Source organism: Apostichopus japonicus, chromosome 11 (genome assembly GCF_037975245.1).
Source record: "Apostichopus japonicus isolate 1M-3 chromosome 11, ASM3797524v1, whole genome shotgun sequence".
In the NCBI taxonomy this organism is placed as follows: Eukaryota; Metazoa; Echinodermata; class Holothuroidea; order Aspidochirotida; family Stichopodidae; genus Apostichopus; species Apostichopus japonicus.
The window spans coordinates 24,300,858-24,314,255 of record NC_092571.1 but is presented as its reverse complement, the minus strand read 5'-3'; the positions used below and the strand labels follow the sequence as shown (position 1 = coordinate 24,314,255).

The following is a 13,398-nucleotide window of genomic DNA, read 5'->3' as shown; positions in this document are numbered from 1 at the left end:
GTAAAACTGTACTTGTTTCATTTTCAGCAACCTGTGCACCTATGATGTGCACCATGTTCTGTGAGAATGGATTCAAGAAGGATGCTAATGGCTGTGACATCTGTGAATGTGAAGCTTGTCCACCAGTGATGTGTGCCATGTTCTGTGAAAACGGGTTCCAGACTGATTCTAACGGTTGTGACATCTGTGTCTGTAACACATGTCCACCAGTGATGTGTGCTCAGTTCTGTGAGCACGGCTTCCAGAAGGATTCCAACGGTTGTGATATCTGTGTCTGTAACACATGTCCACCAGTGATGTGTACTCAGTTCTGTGAACATGGCTTCCAGAAGGATGCCAATGGTTGTGATATCTGTGTCTGCAACCCACCACCACGTAAGTAAATCTAACCACAGTACCCTTAATGTAATTGATAACTGGTTAGTTGGTATACCAGGTACTGTTGCCACTGACTGGCACCCCGGCAAAGAAATGGCTATACAGGGATAGCCACCAACAAACGGTCTGGATAGCTGATTTGGCAGAGCTCATGTATTGTCACCCTGAGATCACCGATTCAAATCTTATTAAAGCCAAACATTTCTTTACTATTTTCAAGTTTGTCAATAACTTTGCAGTCAGGTTTTATTTTGGATATTTACTAAGAATATGCAGAATAAATTCTATACATTTTTAAACGTTGAAAAAGACAGTAATAGTTGTAAAACTGAACTTGTTTCATTTTTTCAGCAACCTGTGCTCCTATGATGTGCACCATGTTCTGTGAGAATGGATTCAAGAAGGATGCTAATGGCTGTGACATCTGTGAATGTGAAGCTTGTCCACCAGTGATGTGTGCCTTGTTCTGTGAAAACGGGTTCCAGACTGATTCTAACGGTTGTGACATCTGTGTCTGTAACACATGTCCACCAGTGATGTGTACTCAGTTCTGTGAACATGGCTTCCAGAAGGATTCCAATGGTTGTGACATCTGTGTCTGCAACCCACCACCACGTAAGTAAATCTTACCACATTACCTTTGATGTGATCGATACCTTGTTAGTTGGTACCTGGCAGGTACTGTTGCCACTGACTGGCACGCCGGCAAAGAAATGGCTATAAGGGATATCCACAAACAAAGGGTTGGATAGCTGATTTGACACAGCTCAGAGATTTTAAAGTAATGGCTGTAAAGGGACAGCCACCAACAAATGGTGGGATAGCTGATTTGGCAGAGCCCAGGGATTGTTACCCTGAGATCGCAGATTCAAATCTTAGTAAAACCAAAAATTTCTTTGCTATTTTCAAGTTTGTGAATAATTTTCCAGTCAGGTTCCTTTGAGATATTTACTAAGAATCTGTGGAATAAAATGTATACATTTTGTAATGCTGAAAAAGACAGTAATATTTGCAAAACTGAACTTGTTTCATTTTTTCAGCAACCTGTGCACCTATGATGTGCACCATGTTCTGTGAGAATGGATTCAAGAAGGATGCTAATGGCTGTGACATCTGTGAATGTGAAGCTTGTCCACCAGTGATGTGTGCCATGTTCTGTGAAAACGGCTTCCAGACTGATTCTAACGGTTGTGATATCTGTGTCTGTAACACATGTCCACCAGTGATGTGTGCTCAATTCTGTGAACACGGCTTCCAGACTGATTCCAACGGTTGTGATATCTGTGTCTGTAACACATGTCCAGCTGTGATGTGTACTCAGTTCTGTGAACATGGCTTCCAGAAGGATGCCAGTGGTTGTGACATCTGTGTCTGCAACCCACCACCACGTAAGTAAATCTTACCACATAACGTTTGATGTGATCAATACCTGGTTTGTTGGTATACCAGGTACTGTCGCCACTTTGTGGTACCTGGGCAAAGAAACCGATATAAAGGGATAGCCACCAACTAAGGGTTGGATAGCTGATTTGGGAGAGCCCAGGGATTGTAAAGAAATGGCTATAAAGGGATAGCCACCAACAAAGGGTTGGATAGCTGATATGGCAGAGCCCAGGGATTGTAAAGAAATGGCTATAAAGGGATAGCCACCAACAAAGTGTTGGATAGCTGATTTGGCAGAGCCCAGAGATGGTAAAAAATCGCTATAAAGGGATAGCCACCAACAAAGTGTTGGATTCTGATAAGGCAGAGCCCAAGGATTGTAACCCTACCATCACAGATTCAAATATTTTTAAAGCCAAACATTTCTTTGCTTTTTGCAAGTTTTTCAATAATTTTCCAGTCATGTTTCTTTTGGATAATTACTATAAATATGCAGAATAAAATCTATCCATTTTGTTATGCTGTGAAACACAGTAAAAGATGTAAAACTGGACTTGTTTCATTTTCAGCAACCTGTGCACCTATGATGTGCACCATGTTCTGTGAGAATGGATTCAAGAAGGATTCTAATGGCTGTGACATCTGTGAATGTGAAGCTTGTCCACCAGTGATGTGTGCCATGTTCTGTGAATACGGGTTCCAGACTGATTCCAACGGTTGTGATATCTGTGTCTGTAACACATGTCCACCAGTGATGTGTGCTCAGTTCTGTGAACATGGCTTCCAGAAGGATGCCAATGGTTGTGACATCTGTGTCTGCAACCCACCACCACGTAAGTAAATCTTACCACATAACCTTTGATGTGATTGATACCTGAATAGTTGGTATAACAGCTACTGTTGCCACTGACTGACCCCCATGACGAAGTAATGGCTATAAAGGGACAGCCACCAACAAAGGTGGGATAGCTGATTTGGCAGAGCCTAATGATTGTTACCCTTAGATTGCTGATGCAAATCTTATTAAGACAAACATTTCTTTTCTATTTTCAAGTTTATCAATAATTTTCCAGTCAGGTTTCTTTTTGATAATTACTATAAATATGCAGAATAAAATCTATGCATTTTGTGAAGCTGAGAAAGACAGTATAAGTCAGTATTAGTCAAAGGCTGTGATTCTTTTGTCTGCAACCCACCACCACATTAGTTTGTCAGTAATTCTTATGTTTCTTCAAAGTATAATTTCCCTGGTGTTATAAAAAACTTTCACCATTATTAATAAGTCTGGGAATGATGGTTTTTATTAAGATATATCTCAAATGAAATCCATTCCCATCAAGTAGCTGTTATAATGAATTATAACGAATTGCAAATTTAATGCAGAGCAAATTTTTGTTGAACAGCGTTAAAAAAAATTCTCATAATTCTGGATAAATTTTCATCATGAATTTTGATGCATGCATCTTTCCTTAAATCAAAAAAGATACCAACGAAAAGTTACATGTGATTTATTTCTTAATGTCTCGCAGCTACATGTGCTCCAGTCATGTGCACAATGTTCTGCGAACATGGCTTCCAGACTGATTCCAACGGTTGTGACATCTGTGTCTGTAACACATGTCCAGCAGTCATGTGCACCATGTACTGTGAGAATGGCTTCAGGAAAGATGCTAATGGTTGCAATATCTGTGAATGCCTCGGTGAGTTTCTGACTTGGGAATATTTATTTGTGAACCTGAGGTATGAAATGTGGTGAGCTGTTTTGGCAATTTTTCTTGCGTGATCAGACAGCTATAAATCCTCTCAATATTAAAAAAACTAAAGGATTCAAAGTACAGATGATTGATACAAATACCTTGAACCATCCAAGGAAAGTAACAACATACACTGAACGGACTAAGACGTAAAAACAAATATATGTGCGCAATTTTCTAGAATATTTTTAAACAAAGTACAGGGTTTATAACTTAATAATTCCAGACAAGACTTTTTTTTTTTTGGGGCATTTTTTTCTGAAGTAATGGAAATTGTTTATAATTTTATGAATACCATTTGGTAAAGGATGAATTGAGAAAAATTTGTCCTTATGTCAACTTTCTTGGAAGGTGATTCCCGATCACTTTATTTTCTGTGCAATTTACAGAAATCCACACTGGAACTTGCCCAGCCGTTGGGGACTCTAATGGTATCTGCTCCGAGATGTGCAAAGATGACAATGACTGCACCACCTCCGAGAAATGTTGCAGCAACGGCTGCGGCCATGCTTGCATGCCCTCCGATCCACGTAACTAAACTCTCCTATATCTCGTCCTCTTTTAATTCTCATAGAATTGTTATTTATGGAAGGCAGTGAGCTATGTGGGATGTGATATTTCATGCTTTGAATCCTTACAAAACAGTCTCTTGTATCAGATCCTTTTTTTGAAGGGGGGGGGGGAGGGGGAGTGGCCAAAGAGTTTTGTTTAAAATTGAAACCTTTTGGAAAATTTTGAAACAAAGATGACCAAAGAAACCAACTTGACAGACAGAGAATTTATCATTTTAAACAAGAGACTGTCTCGGTGGTGAATTAAAAATCAGAAAGGTACATCGGTTGATTCGGTTGGAATTGGTTAGGGATTGGAAGAAGTCAACAGAATTACCATCATTTTGACTGTTTGCCCTCCCGTCATCTTGACGATGAAAGAGGAGTGTTTCAATTTGTGCTTTAGTCTTTATGGAATCCAAAAGAAAGCCGTCATGTTGAAACAAAAATATACGACAGATAGCTTTTAACCCCTAATAGATGGAGTCACTGACGGACAAGTTTTCCCTCAATGATATATCCTAATTCGTGAATATTTAGTCACCATATTGGATGGGCTCAATTTGGAGTAAGAGAATTGTGAGGAAGCTGACAATTCTCTAAGGAAGCTGATACTAACGACATTTGTGTTTGCAACCCACCACCACGTAAATTTCTCAGATAAAACGCATACACCTATGACCTACCTGACGTTATAGTCGTTCTGTAGTTTTATGTAAATCATATTTCTTCATCATTTGTTTGTTAGATTTAGTTCTTGATCTCGCTAATTATTTTTCGTCAATCTGATCTTTCTAAGTATTTAGATCTTTTACTAAAGGTTATGATTTTTTTGGCAGTTGAATGAATTCCTCAATGTGACATTTTTGGTAGTTATTTCTGATTGAATTGATGATGAAATTGAGACTTGTGATTGTCATCTTGCAGTTGATGCCAATAATAAAATGCTGTTTGCTGCCCCCCCCTCTCCCCAAGCCAAGCCTAGTCTAATATTTGGATAAGTTAATGCCACAAATATGTCACTTTGAATAGTATTGTTACAAATATGTTTTTTTTTTTTTTTTACTCCCAAATTTCCAGCCGTTTGCTCCCCACAAATGTGCAGAATGTTCTGTCCGTATGGATTCAAGACCGATGCCGACGGTTGCGAGCTCTGTGAGTGCAACGACTGCCCACCTGTCATGTGCACCATGTTCTGCGAGAACGGATTCCAGAAGGACGATAACGGCTGCAACACCTGCGTATGCAACCAATGCCCACTGGTACGATGCAGGATGGGATGTCCCTGGGGCTTCAAGCTCGATGACAAGGGCTGTGAGATCTGTGAATGTAACGACCAGACAGGTATGCAGAAGACACTCGCTTGGCTGACAGGGAAATTTAATATCGATGTCTGTTTATATGTCTGTCTGTCTGTCTGTCTGATCTACTATTTCAACAGGATCAAGAAGTTTGATTGTGATAGAGGCAAAGGTCGGATGAAGGTTTTAATTTTTTTTTTTTTTTTTTTTTTTGGGGTGGGGGCCCCGGCTAATGTTTGAGTCGGTGCTTGCTTTACCTAAATCGTGATATATATATATAATAGTTACTTTTTTTTCTATTGTGGTGATGATGATGTTCGATTCTGAATAAACTTCCTGGACGCTGTGGGCTGCAGCAAGCTTTGTGAACAGAAGTTGAACCACTAATAATCATTAAGTATTAAGGTTTAACAACAATTTTACTGTAGCAGCCTACTGTCTAGGCTAGAAACACACCAGCAGTATATGACACCATGGATCTAGGGAGTACAAACAGAACCTTGATTGAACACAGGTCAAAATTCTGTGGAATTATTTGAGCTAGTTTTAGCATACAATACAGTCAGCCACTTATATGTCCATGTGTTGTTAAATTGCTTTTCCTGCAGAAATCCACCCAGGAACCTGTCCTGCTGTCCCTGCTGATACAATGGGTATCTGTGCTGAGATGTGTAACCATGACGGCGGCTGTGCCGACAGTGAAAAGTGCTGCAGCAATGGATGCGGTCATCAGTGCATGCCAGCCATACCAGACAAAGGTAGTATAATTATTAAGTAATTAGTAGAGGAAGCTTAATCATTTTAGGGATTTATTCGGGAAGATTACTATAGACTGTCGATCTCTATCTGCCCAAACTTTACGAGAAGAACCTGCAATGTGGTGTTGGAGGTTGAAAGTGTAATACAGATCTTTCTAAGTTACAAGATTCAATCTTTTTTGAAACTATGTGGACATGTGGTGAGCCATTTCAGATTGTAAATTAATGAAGTAAGCACAATACAGCCTTTTTGAAGTGAGTGACCTGTGCAATCCTGAAACACAATACATAAATATTATTTACTCTTTGAGTATAGGGATATAACCTAAACCTTGATTTGAACTTTTAAGGGCTCTTTGTAAAAAGTAAGAAAATACATTATCTTGTACTAAACCATTATTAACCATCTAAATGAAAATTTTGACTAGCACCTCATAGCTCTGTAGTTTGGTGTCAGAGATTGCTCCTGACTCAACAATGGTTAACAATGGCACGTGCCAATTTTGTGTGTATAGTTTCACTCTTTCGAATCTCAGTATATATAGATGAAAAATTTCAAAATAAATAAAAAAGCCACCGGAATATGCATTTTGTTTTTTCTCCCAATACCCGGAACAGAACCATGTGCGGACGTCATGTGTATGATGTACTGTCCCAACGGCTACAAACAGGATGATAACGGCTGCGACATCTGCGAGTGTATTCCAAGACCGGTCATCCACGAGGGCCAGTGTCCAGCTCTTCCTTCGGACGCGGTCGGCATCTGCGCAGAGATGTGCTCCAGCGATGGCGACTGTGGCACCCACGAGAAGTGTTGCTCCAACGGATGCGGACACGTCTGTCTCGCCGCTGTTATACCCCGTAAGTCATTCCTAGACTAGTGATCAAGGTCAGGGTGTCTCTTCTGGGCCCAATCTGGCCCAATCTGGCCCAATCTGAAAAAATTTCATTCTGGCATGTATTTTTTTTTAAATGAGGAAGGGAAAATGTGAGTGTTTTGATCTAGATTATAATCTTGTGAGAACTGCATCACAAAGAATGATAATTTTTTTTAGCTCATACCAGCATACTGGTGTGAGCTATTGTTACAGTGCGGCGTCTATCACTCTATCATTCTATCACTCTATCACTCTATCCGTCAACAATTGGTAAAACCGCTCCCACTCGCACAGTGTTTGATGGAATTTCATGAAACTTGGACACAAGGACCATTGGGTATAGGGCCATCAGAGATGGTCCGAAATTTGGGGTCAAAGGTCACATGTGGGCCGTAATGGGCCATTTTGTGGAAATACGCAAAATGCTTCTTCTCCTACAGATTCCATGGTACAATGTTGAGGGTTTGTCACGATAGTACTATGGAAGTTTTACCTTCAGGGTGTTCATGAATTTGAGATCAAAGATCAACTAGGGGTCTTTTGTGGCCTGGGCCGCGGCCCTATATTTTCAAATTGCTCCTGTTCGTACAGTGTATGGCCAGTTATAATGAAACTTGGTCACAACGTTCCTCGGGATGAGAGTTACGAGGGGTGTTCGGAAAATTGAGGTCAAATGTCATTTAGGGGGTCATCTGGGGTCATTCTTTGTAATATTTTCAAATATCTCAATCTCCTCAAGATTTTGATGGATCATATTCAAAGTTGAACTGATGATTGTTGGATTGTGTATGAATAAGGTGATGCCTAATAAGTTTTGGTCAAAAGTTAATTAATTACAATTAATCCCCATTGTCTAAAAAATTCTGAGCCTTCACCTTTTGCCAAAGCTCCTTTAATTTGTCTCCCAGTCTCTGCAGTGTTTGTTTACATTTGTGGTTAAGCTCTGCAGAGGCTGTTAGTGGAATTAAAGCAGGACTGGGAGTTGTTATTAACTGTCGAACTGTAAGCATGAGAGCCCTATAGCCAATCAGCACTTGCCGATTCTTAGAAGTCTTTGAGCCTGAGGTATTGTAGGCAGCCAGCCAAAATTTTGGCAAGGAGTGCTTCAGGTCTGCTCAGGTAGAGGGGAGAAAGTTTAATAGGGTAGGTCAGTGGTATTGTTTGAGAAAGTGGGTAAAATAGGATTTAAAGGGGGAAAATAGGAATTATAGCCAGTGGTGTGGCCAGGATTCTGCTAAAGGAGGGGGGGGGGGAGTATCCCTCATGGGCCCAAAATTGGTGGAATCTGAAAAATGGCCTGAAATTTGGTGGGCCATAAAGTTTTGTGGGCCCTACATTTTTAAGCTAGAAAAGGTATGAGCTTCTGCACCATTGGTGCTCTAGTTGTCTCTTTGCTACGAAAATTTTCATCATGTATGAAAAAATATGGGGAGGTTGGGGCCAGAAAATTAAGCCTGTTGTAGCAATATTTTGTCAACCTCAGAGGGGAATTAAGCTAACAAACTCAGGTAGCTGTCTCATATCTCAAAGGGACCCCTGGGAAGTGGTAGCTATTTACGGCAATTCACTGTCCAGCCTTTCTGTTAGATAAGTTAGATTTTTGGGGGTTTTATTTTGACTTCGACTTGGATGTGGGGTTGTTGGGGGAGGTTGGGGTTGGGGAGCAGGGACACCTACCATTTTAGGTGGCTGTATAGGAGATCCTGACTCGATCAATGGTAAGGATCTCAGCAATGTCAAATGGTCCTTCTCATTGTGATTTTGGTTTGTCTCACAGCCCCAGACAAGGAGGGCTCCTGCCCTGTACCAACTGGTTTCGGCATCTGCAGTGAAGAATGTTCCTCAGACCACGATTGTGATGGCGTCAAGAAGTGTTGCAGCAATGGATGCGGCCATGTTTGCTTGGAACCGGTTGAAGAGGGTAAGTCGGTCTACCTTTGACCTTCATGGCTATAATTGTTACTTTAAATTCTTCAATTGAAGTTTTATATCATTTCATAATTTTATTGATTGAATAAGGACACTTAGCTTTATCGGACTCACAATTCGAAATACTCTCGTGTATGTAAAATTTATGGTCTTAATATTCAAAATACTAATCAGAAGAACGTTGTCATCTTCCCAACCCCCCCCCCCCCACCCCATCCTCACCTCCCTGTTTGCCTTGTTTTCTTTTGGTCAATTTAATGTGTGGTTTTATTGCATTTGTGTATTTAATCATTACATACAGTTATGTATTAAGATATGTCTTCATTAAATACTGGAATCATTAATAATCTTTGAGGTGGTTACCTTTTGTTAAAAATGTTATACCGGTGCTGCAGCCCAGCTAGTGGATAAAGGTGGTGGGATTTGAAGCAATGAGGCTCAGCAATCGGGAGGTTCTGGGTTTGGATACCCGGCTGGGTTATATAGTAAGGTGGGTTTTCCATCCAAGAGCAATCTATGGTTTTCCCATCTGAAATGACCTCCTAAATTGAAAAGATTCCAAATTTGAGTTAAAAATCTTGAATTGGAATTAAGCCACCCTACGTGTAAGTTGTAATCCATTAGCCCTTGCATTTTTCTCCCACGTTTTTGGTCGCTTATTTAAGGGCCTTAAAATTAACTGATGCTGATGCTGATTGTTATTTTTATTATTATTCCCGATGTTTTTAAAAAGATAACAAAAATTCAATGGGTTACTAAAGAGTACTGACCCAGATTTGGACATGGTGAACCGCCGACAAAAATAGGCCAAACTGTACCACCCTACCATATACATTACCAAAGAGGAACAAGTTTTTTTTTCTCCGTAAGTGAAGGAATTCCACTTCTCTCTCCTTTTTCCGCAGTTCATGAAGGAGTCTGTCCTGTGGGTCTGCTGGAGGATGGAGTCTCAGGCATCTGTGTGGACTCTTGCAGCGGTGACGAACACTGCGCTGCTGACCAGAAGTGTTGCTCCAATGGATGTGGACACGTCTGTATCACTTCAGAGAAAGGTAAACACCTCAGAGATGATTCTCTTGAGATGAAACACTTTCGCTAATATTCCAGAATTAAGTGGTTGCTTCCATCCCTCTGCTTATTTCCGTTCCCTCTGGAAAAAATAAAATCATCACGAACGGTTATCGGATGCATAAATGACATAATTAAGGTTTAATTTCTGAAAATAAACTTATAGTGTTATTACTGAATGAATAAAAGTACTTTTGTGTAATATGTGCTTGGTAGATGTTTTGGGGGGGGGGGGTTTAATATCTGGAATAACTGTATATCAAGTTATATCTGTCTTCATATGGCCATATAAAACTTAATCTGCATATCTGGATCGTCTACATAACCAGTTACATCTGGCTTTATATGGCCAGATAAAACTTTATCTGCATATCTGGAAAAACTGTACATCAAGTTATATCTGGCTTTATATGGCCATATAAAGGTTTGATATGGCCAGATTAAACCAGATATAAAGCCAGATCTGGGATTTTGGTCAGGGGATTGCCACATTTTTTTGTGTTAAAAAATATTGGAAAGCAGGACTGTTAAGTGCTAGCAAAATGAAAACATGTATTTGTACAACTTTTTTGTTAAGATTGAATCTACATGAACAATTTTCTGTTTCAAGTGATTTCTGGAAATGTTGTTATCAATTTGGAACTGGACCATTTCAGATAGTCATTTGATTTGGTCCGAAATGAAGAATGCTCTGAAGGCCTCAAACCTTTGCCTTCTCTGGTGGTAGATATCAATACCTCCCCATCGTTATTCCTTTGTCCATGCATCTCATTTCTGCTTTACTCTACTTTACCAAATATCTTTATTCATTAAAAGTCATTTTATTTTGCAATTTACCTTACAACAGAGACGTGCCCAAGATTTACCTGCAGAATGTTCTGTCCATTCGGATTCCAACGTGATGACAACGACTGCGAGATCTGTCAATGTTATGAACGTGAGTTTGTAATCAGGAAGCGGCTTTTACGGAGTGCATTTGATCTTTTGACTCAAAAGATCATTTTACCTTTCTAAAAATACAGAAAGTGATTAAAGAAACCCCTGCTTACTTTACAAATGTCCATGTCTACTTTTTCTTTAACTTTATTCCCCTGCACCCATCCCCTCTAAGTCCATTGTTACTTTTTCCTTAACTTTATTCCCCCTCACCCATCCCCTCTTACCCCTGTGAATATGAATTCACAATTTTGCTAATCACCCCCAGTATATACTGATAAGACAGTGGTTAAGCAAGGAATACAGCTGTGTAAGATATATGGGTTATTAGCATTAACCTTTAAATATGCCAGAAAAGTCCTAGTTAATGGTCACTGCTGCTCACCCATTAAAATGAATTTTTCCTCCAGCCTTCAGAAATATCTTTAGTTTCTCCTGAGACATGGCAATGTATAACACTCCTATTGTATTTTTGGTTGATTCATTGACCCAGTCTTTAAGGAATAGTAGACCAATAAAGTGGTTTTTAATTCTGGTAAATGTAAACAGCAAGATTGCATGCTCTTGGCCATTGTAATTGTTACTCTATTTTCTTCATTCAGGCAAAAATGATTTCTCATCTGGAAATAGTGTGTTATCAATTCTTAATATTTATAAAAATATTACAAAAAATGGTGAATGTCATAAAGCATCGCAGAATTTATAGAGTACTACAAGAAAAAGAAATGTTGATGCGATTTTCTTGATTATTCTACGACTAATGGTTGAAGTAACGGACATCATAGCCACGCAGGATGCTTTGATTCTATTGTCCTCTTTTTGCTCCTTTTTTATTCCGCAGCTGTCCATCCAGGCCAGTGTCCGGTTGGCAAACTTTCAGAGGGTATATCCGGTGCCTGTGTAGAATCTTGCTCTAATGACAATGACTGTTCTGCTGAAGAGAAATGCTGCAGCAACGGTTGTGGCCACACCTGTATGCCAGCCGAAGTTATCACACGTAAGGCCACCCATTGCTTAAAATTCATAACCCTAAAAAAGTATAATTGTCACTGAGATGGTTGGTTCTGCCGCACGAGGGCATCTTTTGCACAATTCTGGAAAAAAGCAAAATGCTTGAGAAAACTTTCTTGCCCCAAGTCGTTGTACATCTCGTGCAGAACGAAGGATTTGTCAAAAAAAATCTCTAATTCTGTTCGCTACAGGGTAGAGATAACATTACACGCACATTTACAGACTTTTGAGGACCGAAAAATGGAAGAATTTTATGACATATTTTTAGAGAACATGGCAATAGTTAACAGATTTTACTGGAAGTATCTCAGATACTTTTAAATGTTAGAAAGAAATGCTGCAAAACTTCTGTATGTTGGTTCTCTGAAGCAAAGCAAATATCAGTCGGGCATTTTCTGATGAGTAATTTCCAGTTAGGGTAAGGGTAGTTACTCATCTAGTGTTCTAGTTTGACAGTATCTTAAATTTTAATGAAAACATTTGCTTTATTTTTCTACTTTTCAGCGACATGCCCACCAGTAATGTGTGCTCTATTCTGTCAGTACGGATTCAAGCAAGACTCCAATGGCTGCGACATCTGCGTCTGCAATGAAAGTAAGAATCTTTAAAACAAAATCAATTCAGTTCAATTCAATTCAATTCTTGGGATTCAATTCAATTCTCAAAACTTGGGAATCTTCTGCATTGTTAAGCCAGTATTGACTTTTCAGAAATTTCCCTTTACATTGTAATATTTATGTGAAAAAACAAATAAATGAATGAATGAATTCAATTCAATTCAATTCAAATCAATTCAATTCAAATCAATTATACTAACAGGAAAAAAATCCAGTATAGGCTTTTCAGAAGACTTCCCTTCACATTGTAATATTTATGTGAAAAAACAAATAAATGAATGAATGAATTCAATTCAAATTCAAATTCAATTCAGTTCAATTCAACTATAATAACAGGGAAAAAAAAAATCTAACATGAAGGAGACTAGAAAGGCAAAATTTGAATTCAATGAAATGAAAGGAAACCAAGGAGAGAAAAAGTTTGAGAGAAGTTAATTGAACCGATTGCAAGACAAATGTTGTATTTTTTGCAGGACCTTGCGATGACGTGATGTGTATGATGTACTGTCCATACGGATACAAGAACGATCAGACCACAGGCTGCCCAATCTGTGCCTGCAAAGAGACCCCAGGTAATTTAAAGTTTCTACTTTTCCTTCCAAATAGATGTTATTAATATGGAGATTCATTAGAGAATGGAAGAAACTAAAAATAAGGAAGGGAAAATGTGAGTGATGTGATCAAGGCAATAAAAATGTGATCTTAAGTGTTTGCATGTTTGAGTTTGTGCTGGATCATTATGTTCTGTCCTAGGACGAGACACTTCATCTCGATCGCCTCCTCTTCGTTCCGGCGAGTCGATGGGGACCTGCGATGTAACTTGTAAATATACTT

At 39.2% G+C, this 13,398-nt stretch overlaps 1 protein-coding gene across 5 annotated transcripts in view; it reads left to right on the top strand.

Moving 5' to 3' along the window:
- The window catches only part of LOC139976491 (uncharacterized), a 58,240-nt gene that overhangs the window by 18,065 nt on the left and 26,777 nt on the right, over positions 1-13,398 (top strand). For 4 of the 5 annotated variants that reach the window (XM_071985285.1, XM_071985287.1, XM_071985290.1 and 1 more), the window contains 15 exons: positions 28-375; positions 730-993; positions 1,419-1,766; positions 2,331-2,594; positions 3,291-3,461; positions 3,905-4,045; positions 5,147-5,410; positions 5,976-6,125; positions 6,744-6,986; positions 8,781-8,924; positions 9,838-9,984; positions 10,848-10,937; positions 11,778-11,933; positions 12,452-12,541; positions 13,038-13,136. In XM_071985285.1, the coding sequence (XP_071841386.1) occupies positions 28-375; positions 730-993; positions 1,419-1,766; positions 2,331-2,594; positions 3,291-3,461; positions 3,905-4,045; positions 5,147-5,410; positions 5,976-6,125; positions 6,744-6,986; positions 8,781-8,924; positions 9,838-9,984; positions 10,848-10,937; positions 11,778-11,933; positions 12,452-12,541; positions 13,038-13,136 (2,919 nt within the window). The remainder of the gene's footprint in view (positions 1-27; positions 376-729; positions 994-1,418; positions 1,767-2,330; positions 2,595-3,290; positions 3,462-3,904; positions 4,046-5,146; positions 5,411-5,975; positions 6,126-6,743; positions 6,987-8,780; positions 8,925-9,837; positions 9,985-10,847; positions 10,938-11,777; positions 11,934-12,451; positions 12,542-13,037; positions 13,137-13,398) is intronic. The other variant, XM_071985288.1, reaches the window with a different exon arrangement.